Genomic DNA, 19,429 nt, shown 5'->3' on the forward strand with positions numbered 1-19,429 from the left:
CCTTAAAGATACATCGACTTGTAATTACCTATTTTAATGTCTCTAGTGCAATTACAACAAACAACAACTCAAAAATAAAGGGAAAAAAAATTAATTAGCTGTTCGCAGTTAGTAACTGCGAACAGATATAAAAGACAAAATATCTGTTCGCAGTTACTAACTGCGAACAGCTCTTTTGTCTTTTATATCTGTTCGCAGTTAGTAACTGCGAACAGATCCAAAGCACAGCTTTGGGGTTTGGACGCTTACTTTTGGTAAAAGTTTAAAATATCGCTTATTTGATTAATTTTTTTATTTTTTCGCTCAACTTTTTCAAATTTTCGCTTGCACAGGGCTATACACGGGCCTGACTGTATTAACAGAATTGACACATGTGATGACGTTATATATCTTTTTTTTATTAAATTGATAAACAAGACTCCAAACTCTCACTATGAGAGACTTTATAATATAGAATAATTCTATAATATAGAAAGAATGGATTTTATTTGTTACTAAAAACAAAAAAAAAAGCAAAAATAAAAAAATTATGGGCTTACGATCAACAATAAGGTTGATAGTAGCCCTAAAGTTAACAATCAAGACTAGGGCTTTTTGAGAGAAAAAAAGGAGAAGATAGAAGAAGCTAGTTTTTTTTTTTTGCAAAAGTTAGTTATAGAAGTGTTTGATCAAGATTAATTGTTAGTCGTTTATAGCTTTTTGGTTTGACATTAAAATTGATTACCAAATGCTTTTTTAATGTTTGAACTATCAAAAAATACTCCCTTCAATACAATTAATTGTCCTATTTTCTTTTTTTACGTTTATCAATGTATTAATTTGATCATAAATATCTAGATACTGGAGAATGTTTGTTAGTATATAATCACACACATTAATATAAACTAAATGAACACTATAGCTGTTATATTAATATTATACTCTTACTTTATGTGAGTACTAAAGTAGCGAATTGTTATTCTCTTATTATGAAATGTTAATATTATGTTCTATTGATAAATTAATTTTTTGGAAAAAAAATTATACAACTTTTTTATTATATATATATATATATATATATATATATATATATATATATATATATATATATGTATATATATATATTTGTTTAACCCATTAGTACTTGGGTCAACTATAGTACTACAAAATTATTACAACCCTTAATATAGATTAATATCTGGTTTATTCATATACAATATCTCTAAATTTAAGTCTGTTAAATTTTTACTTATATACTCCCTTAAATTCAATTTATTTTGTCTCATTTTTTTCACTATTTATCAATTACTTATATTTTTATTTTATATAAATTACTTATATTTTTATTTTATTCTTAATTTATAAGTTAAATATAGCAATTAAAATCTTGTCTACTTTCATTTCAATTCAAATAGGAGTATTATAAATATTAATTGTTTATATTTTTTTATTATGTTAAATTAGAGATATTCAGGTAGTGTGTTGGAATGTGTGCAAAATGAAATAGATTAACTAATTAAATTGAATTGTAGAGAGTGTTTCCTACAAAATTAGGATAACAACTTTGAAAAGTATTTTATCTCAATATTAATAATTAATCTAGAGTCATATTTCCTCCATTTCATATTAGTTGTAATATTGGTAAAAATGGCACTATTTATTTATCATTCTTAGTTTGTGATTAGTTTTTAATCTATAAGTTAAAATATAGTCAACTGAGATCCTGTTTAATTTGTCTCATTGCAAATATTATTAATATTAAATTTTTATATTTTTTATTATATATGCTTTATCTATATATAAACAAGCACACGTTGTTATATTCGATGCAATCCCATTCTTGATTTCAAAGAATGTGCATAAATTTTAGTGTATAAAGTGATTTTGAAGTACTAAATTAAGATAGCTTGAGATTAGAGTCTTAGAGATATAGAATTTTATAAATGGGAAATTGCAAAAAACTACTCTAATAAAAATACTTTTTGTCAATAATTAATTGATAAAGAAAATTTTGACAAAAATCACCAAATGAAAAAGTTTGTTGTTGGTAAATAAATTTAATTGCCAAATGATGAAAACCTTTATTGGTAGTCTTTTACAAAGAACATTTTACATTAAGGAGTTTTTGACAAAAAATATTATTAGATAGTTTTTTTGACAAAAAAAGTTTTTCTTTGATAGTTTTTGACAATTTTTCTAAGAAAAAGTCTTTCTATTTTTATTACACATTAAAAAAATATGCATCAACTTTATACTTAGTAGTAGTTAGTATGGATTAGTGAAGGGTGAAGAGTAAAAAGTAAAATTACTGAGAATAGTGAAGAGTGAAAAGTAAACCTAGTGAGAATAGTGAAGACTATAGATTAGTAAAGTGCATTATCTTTCCAATTATAAATCTATACATTTGAAAAAACAAATAGTTTATAATAAAACATGCTATTTAATTTAGTTGATTTAAAAAAAGGAAGAGGTGTTATAGTAGTTGGTATGGTCGGTATTGTTTATTATTTAGAATTAAAACTATTCCTACCATTTCATTTTTTTTAATTTACTTTTTCCAGTATTTTAAAGCATATTTTGAGCATCAATATCTCTTAGTAAGCATTATAAAAAATTGTAAAAACTGTATATTAAAATTCTTTGCATCAAGACGAATCTAACAAGATCTCACATGAATATTTTTTCTCTTCGTTATATACTTCATGAATTAATATTAAATTTTTCTCTCCTAAAGTGGAAAAACATAAAATGGACAAAAAAAAAATTGGAGAGAGTATGTCATTGAGATTTTTTGTGAATTAATTATGATATATGTAAAGTTATTTTCAATTTCCTTTTGATATCTTTAGGGTTGATTCATCTATCTATTACAATTATAATTATAATTCATAATAAATTATATTTACTATTAAAAGAACTGTAATATATCAAATGGTAGTTTTTTTAGAATTTTATCAAATATCATAATTTTACAAGATATCTTTGATTACATGGCAATAATAGTCCATCGAAGTACATCTAGCTGATATAATATTGTTGTGTTAAAAATTATTATTTGCAATACCTTTTTTTTTTTTTGAGATGCAATATACCTTATTTCAATTCATTGAAATTATTTGTTAGGTATAAATTTGTTATGTTCAATAAAAATAAGTTTTTTTAAGCATATAAAGAAGTTAATTCAATATTAATAACTTTAAATATTGAAAAGTGAAGTATCTTGAATTATATTGCTAGCAGAAATTATTTGAAAATATTTATATGTGACGATAATAATAAGACATTCATAAAGAACGGTAACATTGTGTATAAATAGGTTTTTCTTACTCTAACATATTAGTTTTCTTTTCACTTTGAGTTGTTAATGTATTTTTTGCTTGATTTGTTTATTTAGGGTTCGTTGGTTATTGCTTTTTGTTTTTAATATTTTTGTAAATTTATAAAATAGATTATCAGATAAAGTAATATATATTCACTTTTAGTTATAAGTTTTTAGAATCATCACGATTTATAATTTTGAGTAACTTTTAATTATTATAGAACATTCATCACATAATTTTAAATTTTAAAAACTAGAAAAAGAAAACTATAATGATACTGAACGTACCCTAAGTAATATAACTTGTTTATTAACAAGCATATTTTTTTATTATTTTTTTATCTCATTAACATGAACACATTAAAATATTATCTAGTTGCTAAATATTTAAATTATTTTTATATAAATGAACAAATAATTAAGAATCCGTGCATGGAGGCCTTTTATTTATATAGATTTAGATGATAAAATGCATGGCCAACATTATACATATTGCATTAATAATCTAAGATGATTATTCTGTAGTTATGTTTCACATTATTTTTTTTTTAAATACATCAATATTTATTATGCTTTTAATCTATCGTCTGCCATCAAGACTTTTACATTATAGTTGTTGATGTGTTCCTCGTATCATTTTAATTAATTTTTTTTGACTTTTGTACTAACATCTAATTACACAATAGTTTGTGTACATGTTTAACATTTCGATTGCACAACCCCCACAAAATCGTGAGCTTCAACATCAAGCTACGTAGTATATATGTTAAGTGTTTAAAGATACAAAGTTGTTAGAAAAATATCTAGATCTTTAAAATTGCACTAGACCTTAAAAAAATTTGTCAATTTTTATTCCGCTTCTCCATCAAAATATAAATTATGTTAAAAAAAAAACTTTCTCCGTTCCAATTTAAATTGCAACGTTTGCTTTTTTCACGCAGTCCAATGTACTAATTCAATCCTTAATATCTCTAATTATGAATAATAAAAATTATAAAAATTTGATATTAATAATCTTCGCAATGAAACGAATAAAACAAGATCAACCTATAGATTAAAAATTAATCACAAAAAATTTAAGGATCTAGGGATGATGGGTCCTGACTCAAAAAGGCTTATTGTTAATAATCTTTAAAATGGCATCCGCCAACTTTTGTTGTCTATTATATGTCTACTTCTATTTATAAAAAAGCTTCTTTAGTATTTTAAAAACTACTCTCTTCGTCTCTTAATGTCTGTTTATGAAAAAATTTGAAATATGAAATTTTATGTTGTATTGAGAATTTTTAATTATAAAATTATATATTTAATTAATCATGGATCTATAATTTTTTTTCATCCACCTTTTTCAAACAAGGGTTTATTTTTTAAGCCTCAAATTGGGTCTTGAAATGAAAATAAGAGTATGATCTTTAGAAATATTAAGCAATTAGAGACGTTTAATGATGATAATAGAAATAGCAAGATAATAACAATGGTAGGAAATTAAAGAAAGAGGGTAATAACAAATTAAGAGTGATGAATGAATATTATTATTTTTGTCAATATTGCAATTAATTTGGACGGATGAAGCAGGAGTAATTAAAGTTTATACGATCATTAGATCGATTAATTGTAATTTAAATTGTAATTACAAAAATAAATATAATAAATAAAGTTTAAATATAGCACATAAATCTACTTCTATCTAGTATTCCGTAGTTAATTTTTAAACCAAGATTTGATTTGATTCCGAGAAATAACAAGAAATATAATTATTAGATTCTACAAATTCCACAAATTCCTCCGTCTTTTACAGAGATTGTCATCTTCCTTCCCCTTACTGTTTCTCGGTCTATATTTTGTCTATATTTTTTCCACTTTTTTCAAAATTAATCTTCAAATTCGATCTTTGTAGATAAAACCCGTGCAATCAGATCCGAAACTCGTATACAAGCAATTTGGCTTTATGGGTATTTCTTCGATTTTATATGATATTTATTTTGATCTTTATTGAAGTATATTATTAATTAAGTTTTCCGTTTTGTTCATTTGCTATTTCTTCGGTTATGTTGGATTTTAGGGTTAATTTAATTCTATGTTAAGTTGTTTTTTTTGTTTATTTTAATGTTGGCTTTCATTGATGAAGCCGTTTCTAATGTTTGATTTTGGAGTTGGATGATATATATGTTTAATCAATGTGATTTAGGGTGTTTGAGATTTAAATTTTGGTCTTATCTTTATAAAATTGGGGAAAACCTTAGTTTGATTTTTTTCGTATTGAGTAATTTGGATCTTGAGATGAAGAGGGTTTAAGTTAAATATTGGGGAAAATATCAAGACTCCACTTTTATTAAGTCGGTTTTTTATTACCTTAGTTTTTGATTGTTGGAAGCAATATTGGGGTTGAATAAAGTTGTGGATCATGCTTTTTTTGGGGGTTTTTATTCTGCTTTAATGGATGAGTTTGGGAATTAATGGAAGCAAGCTGAAGCCAGACACTGCATACTAATGTAACACTCATACTGCTTATGATGGTTGGTGCTTTCTTGATGCTTTCTTAATTAATTCAAATGGGGACATAGAAAAAGAGAAAGTTATATGTTTTTGATGGTATTTTGCTGTTTATTAAATCGAGCTTGTATATTATCTACTTCTATGTATAGTTCAAATGAGGTCATAGAAAGTAGAAAGTGTGGACACTGTGTTGTGGTAAAATTGAGTTTGTGCTGATGATTGCCTTAAATGGCATTATTATGGATGGAGAAAAGAAGCAATGGAAATTTATTTTCCTCTATGTACCAAAAATGTGTGCAAATTATTTTGATACCTGTGTATGTTGATATCTAAGCGTTTTTCGGATTGCTGGGCGTCATTAAGATTGTGTTCATCTCTTTCAGATAATAATGCTGGATGTTGTTCTACTCAACTGATCGATGGAGATGGTATCTTCAATGTTTCTGGGCTCGAAGGTTTTATGAAAGAAGTGAAATTGGCAGAATGTGGACTTTCATACGCCGTAGTCTCTATCATGGGTCCACAAAGCAGTGGTATGTAATTTTATTTTTCTAAGCTTATGAGTAAATGAGAAGACATCAAATTGGGAAGGATTTTATTGCTTTGTAACCTTTTGTGCGGATTGATTGTTGGAAATTGGAGTTTGATTTGTGTGTTATGTTTTGAAGCATCGTTTTCTGAAGTCTTAAACCTGTGCTATCATGAAACTTTATCTTTTACACTTCTCCCGTTGAGTAGCACTTTTTACAAATTTATTGTAATTATTTATTTTTAAAAAAATTATGTTTTCTCTGAATAATGGTGGTAAATGACCAATGTTGCAACTTTATGACTTAGTGCCCATTTGCTCAACTTGTTCATTGCTATTACAGGAAAAAGTACACTATTAAATCATCTGTTTGGAACAAACTTCAGGGAGATGGATGCATTTAAAGGAAGGTAATTGGATATTTTTCTTTCCATAGTGTATCTGTTGCTAATGAGAAAGTAGTCAATATGATGGAATACTATTCTCTAGGTCTCAAACAACAAAAGGGATTTGGCTAGCAAACTGTGTCGGCATTGAGCCCTGCTCTCTAGTTATGGATTTGGAGGGTACTGATGGTAGAGAAAGAGGAGAGGTGATTGCCATTTTTCATAATCTTGAGTTGTGGATTAATTTTCCCACTTCCATTGATTTTTTGATAGAACCTATGTATTAGTAGGCTTATGCTCAACTTCTGCTGTCGTGTCTTTTAGGATGATACCGCTTTTGAGAAACAAAGTGCTCTCTTTGCCCTTGCTGTTTCCGATATAGTACTTATAAACATGTAAGTGGTGATACTACTTGTTTTGCCTTCCTCATTTCTCTGACATTATTTTAGAAAGCTCTTATATGTGAGACTGCTCTGTTATTGTTGTAGGTGGTGCCATGACATTGGCCGTGAGCAGGCTGCAAATAAACCTCTTCTGAAGACTGTATTTCAAGTACATCACAGTTTCTTTGACCTATTTCATTTTTTTCTATTTAATAGCATATTTGGCTAAACTTGCAGCTAGATTGTTATTTGTTTGTTTGATGGTTAAGATTGTAACGCTGTAATAAAAATATTTATTTGTTGTTTATTTACAGGTTATGATGCGGTTGTTTAGCCCTCGTAAAACAACTCTGATGTTTGTGATACGTGATAAAACAAGGGTCGGTATTATCTTTTATTTTTTATAAGGTCTTGGCAATTTCAAAGCCTGACCATCATCTCTTTTTTGATTTTTGTATCAGACACCCCTTGAAAACCTAGAACCAGTTCTACGTGAGGATATTCAAAAGGTGAGTACTTGGCACTTCATAATCTCATGACCAACTATGGATTTTATATTATCTAATAAAAGTTTTTTCCTGCTAGATATGGGATTCTGTCCCTAAGCCACAAGCTCATAGAGAGACTCCCTTGAGTGAATTTTTCAATGTAAGCTATTCTTGTAGATGTTTGTGGTGCCATTTTTTTTTTTGAGTTTTGAAGAATGACTAATGATAATGCTTTGTGCATCTACTGTGAATTTTTCCAGGTTGAGGTTGTTGCTCTTTCTAGTTATGAAGAGAAGGAAGAGCAATTTAGAGAACAGGTACACCCCTTGGTTGAGTGTTTTAACTTTTAACTGATGTTTTTTTCATTGCAAAATGTGATGATTGTTTCTGTTGCATAACTAAACTCATCGGCTGGTGGTAGTTTACTGAGACGAGCTGGGTGGGGGTGGGGTGGGGGGGGGGGGGGGGGGGGGGGGACCAGAATTTCACTATTCTAATTTTTCTGATTTGATATTTTGGACTATTCTATTAAGTTCGTCTGAATTATTTGTTTCAAGAAGTTAAGAAATGTTCCGAACTACTGCTATGTGTTTGCTTATGTTAATCAATGACTAATGTGGATACTTTACTTCTCTTGACTTCTTGTAATGGGATGAAGGTTGCTAGTTTGAGACAACGGTTCAACCACTCTATTGCTCCTGGTGGTCTTGCTGGAGATCGCCGGGGAGTTGTGCCTGCTTCAGGGTTTTCTTTCAGTGCACAACAGATATGGAAAGTTATTAAAGAGAACAGGGACCTTGACCTTCCTGCGCATAAAGTAATTTTCTGATCTACTGTCTTGGTACAAGTGATGTAATATGGTACCTTTGCTCATGATACAAGTTCATTTTAGGTTATGGTGGCAACTGTTCGTTGTGAAGAAATTGCCAATGAAAGATATAGTGACTTTACCCAAAATGAGGTACTAATTTTCTGCTCTCTGATCTATGGTTATTCTTTCATTGATGATCTCAATTTTCTGGTGGCTCTTCTTACTAATGCTATTTGTATAATAAAATATACAGGAATGGCTTCAGCTCGAGGAGGCCTCACAATCTGGCCCTGTTGCTGGGTTTGGGAAGAAGCTCAGTTCTATTCTTGAGAAGTGCTTTTTCCAGTGCGTTTTCATTAAATTTCTTTTAACCTCATCTTTACTTAATTCATTCTCTGTATATGTACGACTGTATCTGCTTACATATACTTCCCTCTTTTCAGGTACGACTCAGAGGCTGTATATTTTGATGAGGGTGTCAGATCATCCAAGAGGAAACATCTTGAAGATAAATTACTGCAAGTATAGCCTTTAACTTTGTCTAAATTTACTCACAATTCAAGCTCTTGGAGATTTTTTTGTGCACAAAATTTATGCCAAGTATTTGCCAAGGATTGTGTGCTTGCATTACCTTTGAAATAGTATTCTGTATTCCATTGTGAAGTTGTGTTTCTGTAACTATTTAGTAATGAGAGTAAAACTAGCTGAGCATCTGGATCTTCCTTTATATTTTTTGCATTGTTAATCTTTTTATTCGTATAAAATCTAATTGGTCTCACAGCCAGTGTGAGTTTATTCTCTGTTTTAGATTGATTTGTTATTGATGCTTACTGGGTTTTCTTTTGCCACTGTCTTATATTAGCTTGTTCAACCGGCTTTCCTTTCAATTTTGGGACATTTACGTTCTGGAACAGTACAGAAGTTTAAGGAAGCATTTGACAAAGCTTTAAATAGCGGGGAAGGATTTTCTGTTGCTTCCCAGAAATGCAAACAGACCTTCGTGAATCTTTTTGATCAAGGATGTGCAGGTAACCTTTTATTGGTCCGTGGACTTGCCAATATTCATGGTTTTTGTTTTTTCTATCTTTTTACATGATGTAAGGGGAAAGTCATAATGTTACATAAGTATGTTTAGAAGTTTGCCTTTTTGGATGTCAGTGAGGTTGTGTGAGCAGTAACCTGGTGATCCCAAGTTACCAAACGTATTTTATACTAAAATACATTTTTTGACCCTTTTCCCTTTACAGTTTATGCTAAAGATATGCTAATGTATGGTGAACAACTTATTTATATTTGAATCAGTTTACCTTTGCTATTGTGCGGGTATCTTTCTGGTGATTTCCCTTTAAGCTTATGATAATATAATATGGTTGTATAGAGAAAAAACTATCAATATTTTGACCTACAGTTAGTGAATGTGGATATTCTCTTATCCCTTTGCATAGATGCTGTGATTGAACAAGCAAACTGGGATACATCTAAAACGAGGTCCAAGCTTATACGTGATTTAGATGAATATATTGCTTCAGTTCGTGATGCCAAATTGGCTGAACTTACTTCTAGTTATGAGGTACGTATTTTTGCATAGCCTATTTTGGTTTTCCATCCTTCTCTTTCTATGTCTATCTGATACTGACTGCTGCCTCAAAAGCACTGGTATCTTTGCATATTTACGATTATTCAAATAACAAAGATGAAATTATTTACAGCATATTGATGACCATTGCTACTCTCATCTGCTCTGTATGTGAGGCTCCAATCTATATAACAACTAAAGTACAAGCCAATTATCAGAGCAATTGTTTCTATAACTGCAAAATCTCTCCTTGAATACTATTTAGCATAGGGATGACCACTGCAGCTCTCATCATGTTTGTATGTTAGGCTTGAATCTATTATAGCGAAATTACAATTAGATATCTCAATCAATTGTTTTTAGGTCAATACGTGGTGGTCCCTTCATTGTGTATGTCCACATATTTTCTTTGTCTTGAGATTGTTGGCTTTTGGAATTCAGTGAATAAAGTTAGTCCTTGGAATAACCTATATGATTATCATCTAGGAGACTAGGACAATACTGTAGGTCCTAAAATTTCATCAAACTTCCATCTCCTTTTAAATACAATTTGTTCTGATTTCTAACATTTTTCTTCTTATTTGACTTATAGTGACCATCACAATGCCATAGTATTGGAATGGCAAAAGTAAACAAATTGTGGACATTTTTTTCCCCGCATTTCAATTTTCACTTTTGTCTATTAATCATGCTTAAATGGTGCAGGCAAAATTAAATGAGGCTCTTGTAGGGCCAGTTGAGGCACTTTTGGATGGTGCAAATGATGAGACCTGGCCATCAATAAGAAAACTTCTTCGACGTGAGACCCAGTCAGCCGTTTCTGGGCTTGCTAATGATCTTTCTGGTTTTGACTTGGATGATGAAACCCGTCAAAAAATGCTAGGGAGGATAGAGAATTATGCAAGAGGTGTTGTTGAAGGAAAAGCCAAGGAAGAAGCTGGAAAGATTTTGATCCGGATGAAGGATAGGCAAGGACTAAAATTTCAAATGAACATTTAACACATTTCAATTTCCCTGAGAGTACTAATTATGCAATTCTTTGCTTGTTTAGGTTTACAATTTTGTTTAGTCATGATGCCGATTCTATGCCTCGGGTTTGGACTGGGAAGGAGGATATAAAGTCAATCACAAAAGTAGCTCGTTCTGGGGTATGATATTTTGGTGACTTATGTCATTTGCATTCATTTCCTCTGTTGGAAATTGGAACTCAGTGTTGAACATTCAAATGCTTTTGCAGTCCCTCAAATTGCTTTCTGTGCTAGCTGCAATTCGTTTGCATGATGAATCTGACGATATTGACAAAACTTTATCCCTTGCTTTAGTGGAGAAAAAGAGCAACACTAATGACCAGAGTGTTTCATTATCTGATCCGCTAGCAACAAGTACCTGGGAGAAGGTACGTTCTTTTACTTTTATGGAAGTGTTTTCTCACTCCAATGAATTCAGCTTGACAGTGGCTTCATTTCTACTTTTGTCTGGTACAAATCTTTATTGTCTAGGTGCTAAACTGGTGGCCTGATGTTTTTACACAAGTCACAGAGTTCACTGTTATGAAGCATATGCTTTTTCTATTCAATTTTTCATCATTCATCTTGGTCTCAAATTGATTTTTGTTAATGGTTAAATTAGCCTGTCTTGGTGGATTGTTTGTGGTAGATCATTGGTGAAAGATGCATCATTAGGTGTACAACCTATGAGACATGTAGGCTTCTTTCTTGCTTCTTTGCCAGAGTTTAGAATGAGTTTCGGCTATTTTTAAGGTGATCAAACAGCAAAACATAATGTTTGGTAAATTAACTTTTCAGTTAAATAAAAACAATAAGTTTTGTTCTGGAGGATGACCGTTAGTTTTTTATCCAAAAAGTTGGCTGTTTTACATATTAACAGGTAATGCCATTTACCGGACATTGTAATTACAAGCAGTTAGTCAAATCAATAGACCAAACATCTTTATATGCACAGTAGGTTGAATTAGATTTGTCTAATAGTTAAGAGCCTGTTACTTTCAAAAAAAACTATGATTAAAACAGGAATGACTTTTGGCATCAAGTAAGGTGTTGGATGGCTCTTAAATGCTTTGAACTCGTTAAGATTCTAAGAGTAGTAGTAGGATCTTTGGACTATTGTCTAATGGATGTTGGGTTGATGATTGGAGTTGGCTAATTTGGAGCTCATCATGTTGGCAATTTTCACTAGCTTAGTGGGATAGTAGTTTAGTACTACCTGTGTATTGTGGACATAATGTACAATTTGACTGCTGAATGGACATTTTTGGATTGTAGCCAAGTCCAAGTAGACCTTCCTTTTGGCTTCTGTTGGTTGGTATGCTCTAATTACTACCTTCCATAGATTTTTGTGTCATTGTTGCTTGCATCTGCTTCCTCTGCTTCCTCTGGTTCTATTTTTTATTGTGACATAAATGTGTCATCATCAGATCTTGTAGATTTCTTTCCCCAAAAATTTAAGGATCTAGGGATGAAGGGTCCTGACTCAAAAAAGCTTATTGTTGATAATCTTTAAAATGGCATCCGCCAACTTTTGTTGTCTATTATATGTCTACTTCCATTAATAAAAAAGCTTCTTTCGTATTTGGAAAAGTACTCTCTCCGTCTGTTAATGTTTGTTTATGAAAAATTTTTGAATATGGAATCTTGTGTTGTATTGAGAATTTTTAATTATAGAAATTATATATTTAATTAACCATGGATCTATAATTTTTTTCCCATCCACCTTTTTCAAACGAGGGTTTATTTTTTAAGCCTCAAATTGAGAATTTCTAAGAAAGGTCCTGAAACTTTCTTAGAAGGGATGATAGTAATAAATGAACCCCAAAACTAAGCAAGAATTATGATTCATGATTTTTTAAGAATCAATTGAGGAGAAATTTGTAGTTTTGTAAAACAACCAAGGATATTTAGGTAAAAAATACTATCCTAAAATGACATTTTTCCAATGTGGATAAACAAATTGATTCTATCCGTTATAGTAATATGAACAAACTTTTAGAAACGGAGGAAGTAATTAAGATTATGAATTTGAAATTGCACTTAACTCTTTGATTAAGACTCGGATGTGATGGCAGCTAGTCTAGGAAGTGAAGATCGGCAATAGCAACATGCTCCGCACTATGAAATGTGATTCAAAGTTGGGTTTCAATATTATTGAAGTTAGTCATTGTAGTAGGAACAAATCTGTTGTTAGTGTTGTACCTTTGATTTGTGTCTGATGGCCTAGAATTCTTATAATAGTCTTCTTTGTGCTACTTACAAACCTAAGGCACCCATTGTTTACACCTATGCCAGACGTGGGAAACAGAAGTAAGGGAATAAGAGTTAGTTATAGCAAATATGATGAGTCATGAGTCATCAGAGAAGATTATTCTAGCAAGGGTACTCCAGGAAAAACTCATAATTCTGTCAGTAGTAACAGAGAACACGCAACCAGAAATCTTTTATATAGACTATGGAGAGAAATGAGGAATGAGACTAGAATCAGCCATTTGCAAACTTTTTTTTAGTTTCATTTCATTTTCTTGTGGGAGAGAATTGGCTTCTTGAAAGCACATTATTTTTGTAATTACTCAACTTTTGCTTCCATGATCAAAGCGTACCTCTCTTTCTCCAAAAATATTCTTGAGTGTGAATATTTCAGGCAGCAAAAGGTTGTAATCTGTTATAGACCATAGGTCAGACTTCTGACTGCATTGTGTCTGCAAAAAGTAGATCTCCGGTTGCACCAAAGTTTTGGGTTGCCATGTACTCTATCTCATGCATGCCGTGCCATTTAGGCAAGGCTGTTTGATACTAGATTCTTTGATGGTTTGATCTACTGTTATATCGATAGTAGTGTTGTCAGAATGCTTATCTATAAGCCACTGTTACATTACTTAATTTTCTGATGTGTCATCTAATGGATTTTCATCTCAATTTTGCACCTATGACTAGACATTGTGAAAGTAAGATCCATGAGTCCATGATGGTTCAATGATTTGTGTGTAGGTTCCATCATCAAAGACATTGATAACCCCAGTTCAGTGCAAATCATTGTGGAGGCAGTTTCAGATGGAGACCGAATATACTGTTAGTCAGGCTATTGCTGCTCAGGCATGAACTTATTTCTTTGGGCTCTTTTACTTATTTCATTCAATCATGGTCCAGGGTTGCAAATGCAGTTGATTTGTTTTGTTAATTAGTTTCTTTAACATACATAAATAATAATTGTCTTCTAACTTAAACTACTATCTTTAATTTCTCAGGAAGCGAGCAGGCGTAGTAACAATTGGTTGCCACCTCCATGGGCAATCGCTGCAATGCTAATTCTAGGTTTTAACGAGTTCATGACTCTTTTAAGGTACAATCTTGCTCTATCTGTCATATTTATCTTATTTTTCCCCTTCTGCTCACTGCTACTTGTTTATCTCATTTAGGAACCCTCTTTATTTTGCCGTCCTCTTTGTCGGATTTCTAGTAAGCAAAGCATTGTGGGTGCAGATGGATATATCTAATGAATTCCGTCATGGCTTTGTAAGTTTTTGAATGGGTTAATAATGAATTCTGTTTGTCCCAGTAATCTTCTATTGCATTTTCTTACTGCATGTAATTTTTATTGTGTGGAATTACGTCATTCTTGATTGGTAGTTTCCTTTTTAATAAGCTAAGCTATTACTTAGCTCTAACAGATTGATTTGGTATGCTTTCCCTGAAGGTTGACATTTAACAGAAGTTGGTTTATTAAGGGCCGATTTCTACTGTTGACCTCCTTGTTATTTCTGCTTCCCCACATCTGCCCACTTCTCTTTTCTCCTTTGTCAACTGTACTCCTCAACCTCTGTTCACTTTTTGGGACGTAGGAAATACTTCCCCTGTTTTATTTCAATTGTTCCATTTGTTTTATGCACGTTTGCCAATGCACTAATTCTATACTTAATAGTGATAATTGTGTATAATTAATAATTATAAAAACTAGATATTAATTAACCTCATGTTGAGACGAATCAAATAAGATCTCCTTTGCCAAGGTTTAATTGCACGAATTAAGAATAAAATACAAATTAAGAGTGATTGATGAATAGTAACCTAAAAGCAAATGGGACGTTTGGAAAGAAAGGGAGGGAATATAATTTTGGATTTTTTTTTTAAAAAAAAATATTTTGGTTACATGGTAGCTTGAGGGAAGGAGGGCTAGATGAGAATCGAACCCAGGACCTTACCTAGGGAAATTAGTATCTGGTACAAGTGAAACAAGACCCAGTTCTCTTTTGCGAATTTTGAATCAAGGCAACGTTAGCATTTTTGCATTACTTTATACTCTGCAGTCAGCTATTTATGTGTACTTTTGGGAGCCTTAATCTGATTTTTTGTGTACAGTTACCTGGATTCCTGTCCATGTCAACCAGAATTGTACCTACTGTTATGGCCATGCTCAAAAACCTTGCTGAGCAGGGAAACAGACCACCCACAACTGCTGGTGCCCACGCAAATCCACCTCCACTTGCTGCTAACAGCTACAAAGTCAGTGTGAGTTCTGGCCTATCGTCGACCGGTTCTTCTCATATAACATCAAATGAAAATGGAAGGGAGCATTCAAGTTCTTCAAAGGATGATTAGGTGGTTGAATTTGATTGCATAAAAGAGTCCTCCAAGACTGATTATACCCTACAAGTTGCGTCGGGTCGGGTCGCATCATCGTCAAGGAATGCACACATGAATTTTGCCTATTAATTCAACTGTTGTAGAAAGAAGAATTAAGGACGGATAGATGATTGGTGGGAAGACATCAATTTTTGTCAACATACCACATGCAAGGCTCGGGTTCTCTTATTGAGAACCCTTCCTCGCTTTTTAGATAGTTTTCTTGTTATTTTACTCATACTCTTCTCCCTTATTCCTTTCTTCCCGCGTGTTGATGAGCATATTTGTACGTGAAAGTCTCGCAGTTTCAGAAGTTCCATTGTATCTTTTACATAAACATTCTATCCTTTTAGTCGAGAATGATGAGCATAATATATGAGTGAGTAGACTGGTGATTGGTAAATGAGAACCCTTTGAGGTTTTTATGCTTCATTGCATTAAATTGAAATGAAAAAGTTCTACTACAATCTTATTTCAAAATCCTGTCTTTTTAAATTTACTATAATTTTAAATATTCCTATGATACACAACGTCTCTTTCATTTCCATTTATATATTGATTTTATTTCTTTTATCTTTTTAATGTATTTATCTAGACTACTTACAAAGTTACCTCTCCAAACTGTAAAAAACACACTAAGAATAGAGGGATTACCACAAATTTTCTGAGTGAAATTTATTTGAGGTTTTTACTCCCACCAGTAAAAATACAAAAAAAAACATGCAAATGTTTCAATAAACTCTGAGTGAAAATTTTTATGACTTCTTATAAGGGTCTTACTATCCAAAATAAATTTTAAATAAAAACTTAGAGAGTAAAAAGAAGGTAGAGTAAAAGAAAGTGGGAGGGAGAAAGTAGTGAGAAATTGTTTTTATAATCTCATTGATGGGATAAATTAAATTGAAAAATATTTCCACACAAAATTTAATGTGGCAGAAACGAAAAGTACTGATATTCTTTTTGGTTTATTTTTTTCTCAAAAGATTAGCCGGTCCAATCAAATGTAGACACATGGGAGCATATGATTGCCCTTCTATATTTCCTTTCATATTTTCTTTCAAGAATGGGGAGGAAAAAAAAGACACACAAATAATTTTTATCCATTGGGCATCTTATCTAGGATGAGGTATCCAATTACCAAAAGCCAAGTAAGCAACAAGTGTATTGAGTTAATCTAACATGAAGCCTACCACACAATTCCATTTGTGGCTATCATTAATTCTTTAACATTACTATCTTTTTAACTTGTATTCTCGATTAATATAACCAAAATTTTCTTGGGGTTTGACAATTTCTTAATTTCCTTGGTGAGATATCATATCCTATCAGCAAATTAAAAACAACAGTCAGAGATCAATGGCATCAGTTGTGATGACTTCTCTCCCACAATTCACTGGGCTTAGACCCCAGCAAGCTACTTCCCCTCTTAAGACCTTGGTTTGTCTTTTTTTAGTCTTCTTCTGTTTCTTTTAGCTTTACTGCATTGTTTTTTGGGTTGTGATCATATTTAGTGCTTTATATAATATTAAAATTTATCGAGTTTATTGAGAATAATGAGTTGACTTAGTGGTCGTTGTTTGATTTGTAGTCGGTAGCTCTTCCAATGAAAGGCAAAGGAAAAGGAGCTTTGGGTGCTAGATGTGATTATATTGGGTCACCCACAAACTTGGTAAGTAAAAGAAACACAGAAAATTGACATTAATAATTCAATCTTTCACTTATTCAATATAAATAATCTCATTTTTAGATTATTTTTTAATAAATTAATATTTGACTTTGATTTGCTGTCAGCTTTTCATTTTTTTTTATAATAATCCAATATTTGCCTCTTGGTTTGCTATTAGCATATGCTATTAGGACGCTGACATCAAACTAAGGGTAAGTATTGAATTATTAAATGATAATCTAAAGATGACATTATTTACGATAGATCGCTAAAAGATTGAATTATTAATGTCCTTTTTCTGAAGAAAAAATAATATTCACATGACTATGTAGTATTAAAATATTAAATCAAATCATTTATTTTCAAGTTATAAGATGGAAGTATTAATGTGGGATTAAAATGGGCAGATAATGGTAACATCAACAACACTAATGTTGTTTGCTGGAAGATTTGGGTTAGCTCCATCAGCCAATAGAAAATCAACAGCTGGATTGAAATTGGAAGCAAGAGACTCAGGTCTACAAACTGGTGACCCTGCTGGGTTTACCCTTGCTGATACACTTGCTTGTGGTTCTGTTGGTCACATTATTGGTGTTGGTGTTGTACTTGGTCTCAAAAACATTGGGGCCCTCTAAGCTTGCCTTTATATCTCTTCTATTTTTCATGGTGTGATCTTGTAAAAATATTTTATTAAGTATTATGACGTTCACTTAGATTTCTACTTGATGACGTACAACTAAATTTTATTATTCAATTATATTGTTACATGACTTTCACTTAAGACTCCTTGATGACTTTTAACAAGATTCTATTCGATTATATTATTACACGACTTTAACTTAGACTCTTATTTGAACAGGATATGAAGGTTCGGATGTATGTAAACTTATTCTCGTGATAAAAAAGTTGTTTCCAGTTAACTTTATAACAAACATTATTAACAGTTCACATACTCAAATGAATAAGGAATGAACGTAATTTAACGAGTGTTTCAACTTGATTGGTAGGATGGTAACAAAAGTGGACAAGGTTTTTTACAAACATTCAGCAAAGCCAGTGGCATAACTAGACAGCATTAAGATATTTTTTTTACTAAAAGAAACACAATTTAAGTGATCAACAGTTAAATAAGGTTGAGAAATGATCATAGCTAAGGTGAGCTTAGGATCTTCTTTCAACATTTTCCCAAACTGGAGCTCCATAACGGGTGGGGGAAGGTATGTGAAGGGGGCTGGGAAGGTGTGGGGAAGGGCTGCGAAGGGGGCTAGGGAGGGGTCGGGAAAGGGTTGTGAATAGAGGTGTTCAACAGGGCGGGTCGACACAACAGGTCAAGAATCGGATCACATTTTAACGGGTCATTAACGGGTCGGGTCATGGGTCAGGCCGGGCCGGGTAATTATAGGAATTAGTTGTAAAAAATATTTTACCAATCCTTTTTAATACTTTTATATGATATTGTTATATTCTTAGTTGAATTGACCCAACGGGCCATAAAGTATAAGAAAAAGAAAAAACTATTTTATGAACTTTTAAAAAACGAGTCAAAGTGGGTCGTATTTAAAAGGGCTTCGACCCGCCCGGCCCGTTTAACATTTGACATGACCAGCCCCGACCCGGCCCATTGAACACCTCTAGTTGTGAAGAGGGCTGGGTGGGGTTAGGATTAGGATAATCCAAGTCCAAGCCTACCTAGGCCATGACTCAAGTCACAAATACTATTAATTAATCATGTTACATATTACTACGCACATATGTTATGATGAATGTCCGACTCGCCCTATACTATTATTTTAGATTCGCCCCTAATTGGAGCAAGGAAATGGTGAGTAGGGATGATAATGAAAGGTACTCCTCCATCCCATGCTATCCTTTTTGTCATAGAAGGTATTATACAAGAACTTAAGCTCAACATATTGTTGGTGTATGTTACTAAGGGATGACAAGTTTTAAGTGATTTTTTGATTAATATTGTACAACTGAATCTGAATGCAAGCTGATTTGTATGTACCACCGCCAACTATAAGAATTTTGACTAATGATACATGTTTTATGGACCTCCTTCAGTTCAATTTTTTTTTTCAGAACATCACTAATCATTTCACTTTAATAATTCATCTCTATTTTCACTTCAATTCAATCTTATATAGATGTGTCTAACTTGGTACA

The 19,429-nt window shown here is 31.9% G+C and overlaps 2 protein-coding genes across 2 annotated transcripts; both read left to right on the forward strand.

Annotated features, from left to right (window-relative positions):
• The first annotated feature begins 4,984 nt into the window (after nucleotides 1-4,984).
• On the forward strand, nucleotides 4,985-16,077 carry LOC130812640 (protein ROOT HAIR DEFECTIVE 3-like). Its single transcript, XM_057678181.1, has 23 exons — nucleotides 4,985-5,250; nucleotides 6,178-6,327; nucleotides 6,667-6,733; nucleotides 6,813-6,915; nucleotides 7,034-7,104; nucleotides 7,198-7,261; nucleotides 7,407-7,472; nucleotides 7,554-7,601; nucleotides 7,678-7,740; nucleotides 7,841-7,897; nucleotides 8,239-8,397; nucleotides 8,473-8,541; nucleotides 8,645-8,736; nucleotides 8,835-8,913; nucleotides 9,254-9,419; nucleotides 9,837-9,961; nucleotides 10,673-10,935; nucleotides 11,019-11,115; nucleotides 11,205-11,363; nucleotides 13,966-14,070; nucleotides 14,223-14,317; nucleotides 14,394-14,490; nucleotides 15,334-16,077. The coding sequence occupies exons 1-23, from the start codon at nucleotides 5,247-5,249 to the stop codon at nucleotides 15,571-15,573; spliced, it is 2,439 nt and encodes an 812-aa protein (XP_057534164.1). The 5' UTR covers nucleotides 4,985-5,246; the 3' UTR covers nucleotides 15,574-16,077.
• Nucleotides 16,078-16,658: 581 nt separating this feature from the next.
• LOC130812641 (photosystem I reaction center subunit psaK, chloroplastic) lies at nucleotides 16,659-17,984 on the forward strand. Its single transcript, XM_057678182.1, has 3 exons — nucleotides 16,659-17,034; nucleotides 17,186-17,266; nucleotides 17,671-17,984. The coding sequence occupies exons 1-3, from the start codon at nucleotides 16,954-16,956 to the stop codon at nucleotides 17,896-17,898; spliced, it is 390 nt and encodes a 129-aa protein (XP_057534165.1). The 5' UTR covers nucleotides 16,659-16,953; the 3' UTR covers nucleotides 17,899-17,984.
• Nucleotides 17,985-19,429: the final 1,445 nt, after the last annotated feature.

This window comes from Amaranthus tricolor, chromosome 5, assembly GCF_026212465.1.
Source record: "Amaranthus tricolor cultivar Red isolate AtriRed21 chromosome 5, ASM2621246v1, whole genome shotgun sequence".
In the NCBI taxonomy this organism is placed as follows: Eukaryota; Viridiplantae; Streptophyta; class Magnoliopsida; order Caryophyllales; family Amaranthaceae; genus Amaranthus; species Amaranthus tricolor.

Excerpts from the sequence above, each read along its gene's own strand:
- LOC130812640 (XM_057678181.1), top strand. Across the intron at positions 10,936-11,018 it reads TTGATCCGGATGAAGGATAG|GTTTACAATTTTGTTTAGTC; the intron begins GCAAGGACTAAA and ends TTGCTTGTTTAG. Across the intron at positions 14,071-14,222 it reads GTCAGGCTATTGCTGCTCAG|GAAGCGAGCAGGCGTAGTAA; the intron begins GCATGAACTTAT and ends TTAATTTCTCAG.
- LOC130812641 (XM_057678182.1), top strand. The coding sequence starts at position 16,954 with ATGGCATCAGTTGTGATGACTTCTCTCCCACAATTCACTGGGCTTAGA. Across the intron at positions 17,035-17,185 it reads CTTCCCCTCTTAAGACCTTG|TCGGTAGCTCTTCCAATGAA; the intron begins GTTTGTCTTTTT and ends TTTGATTTGTAG. Across the intron at positions 17,267-17,670 it reads TTGGGTCACCCACAAACTTG|ATAATGGTAACATCAACAAC; the intron begins GTAAGTAAAAGA and ends TAAAATGGGCAG.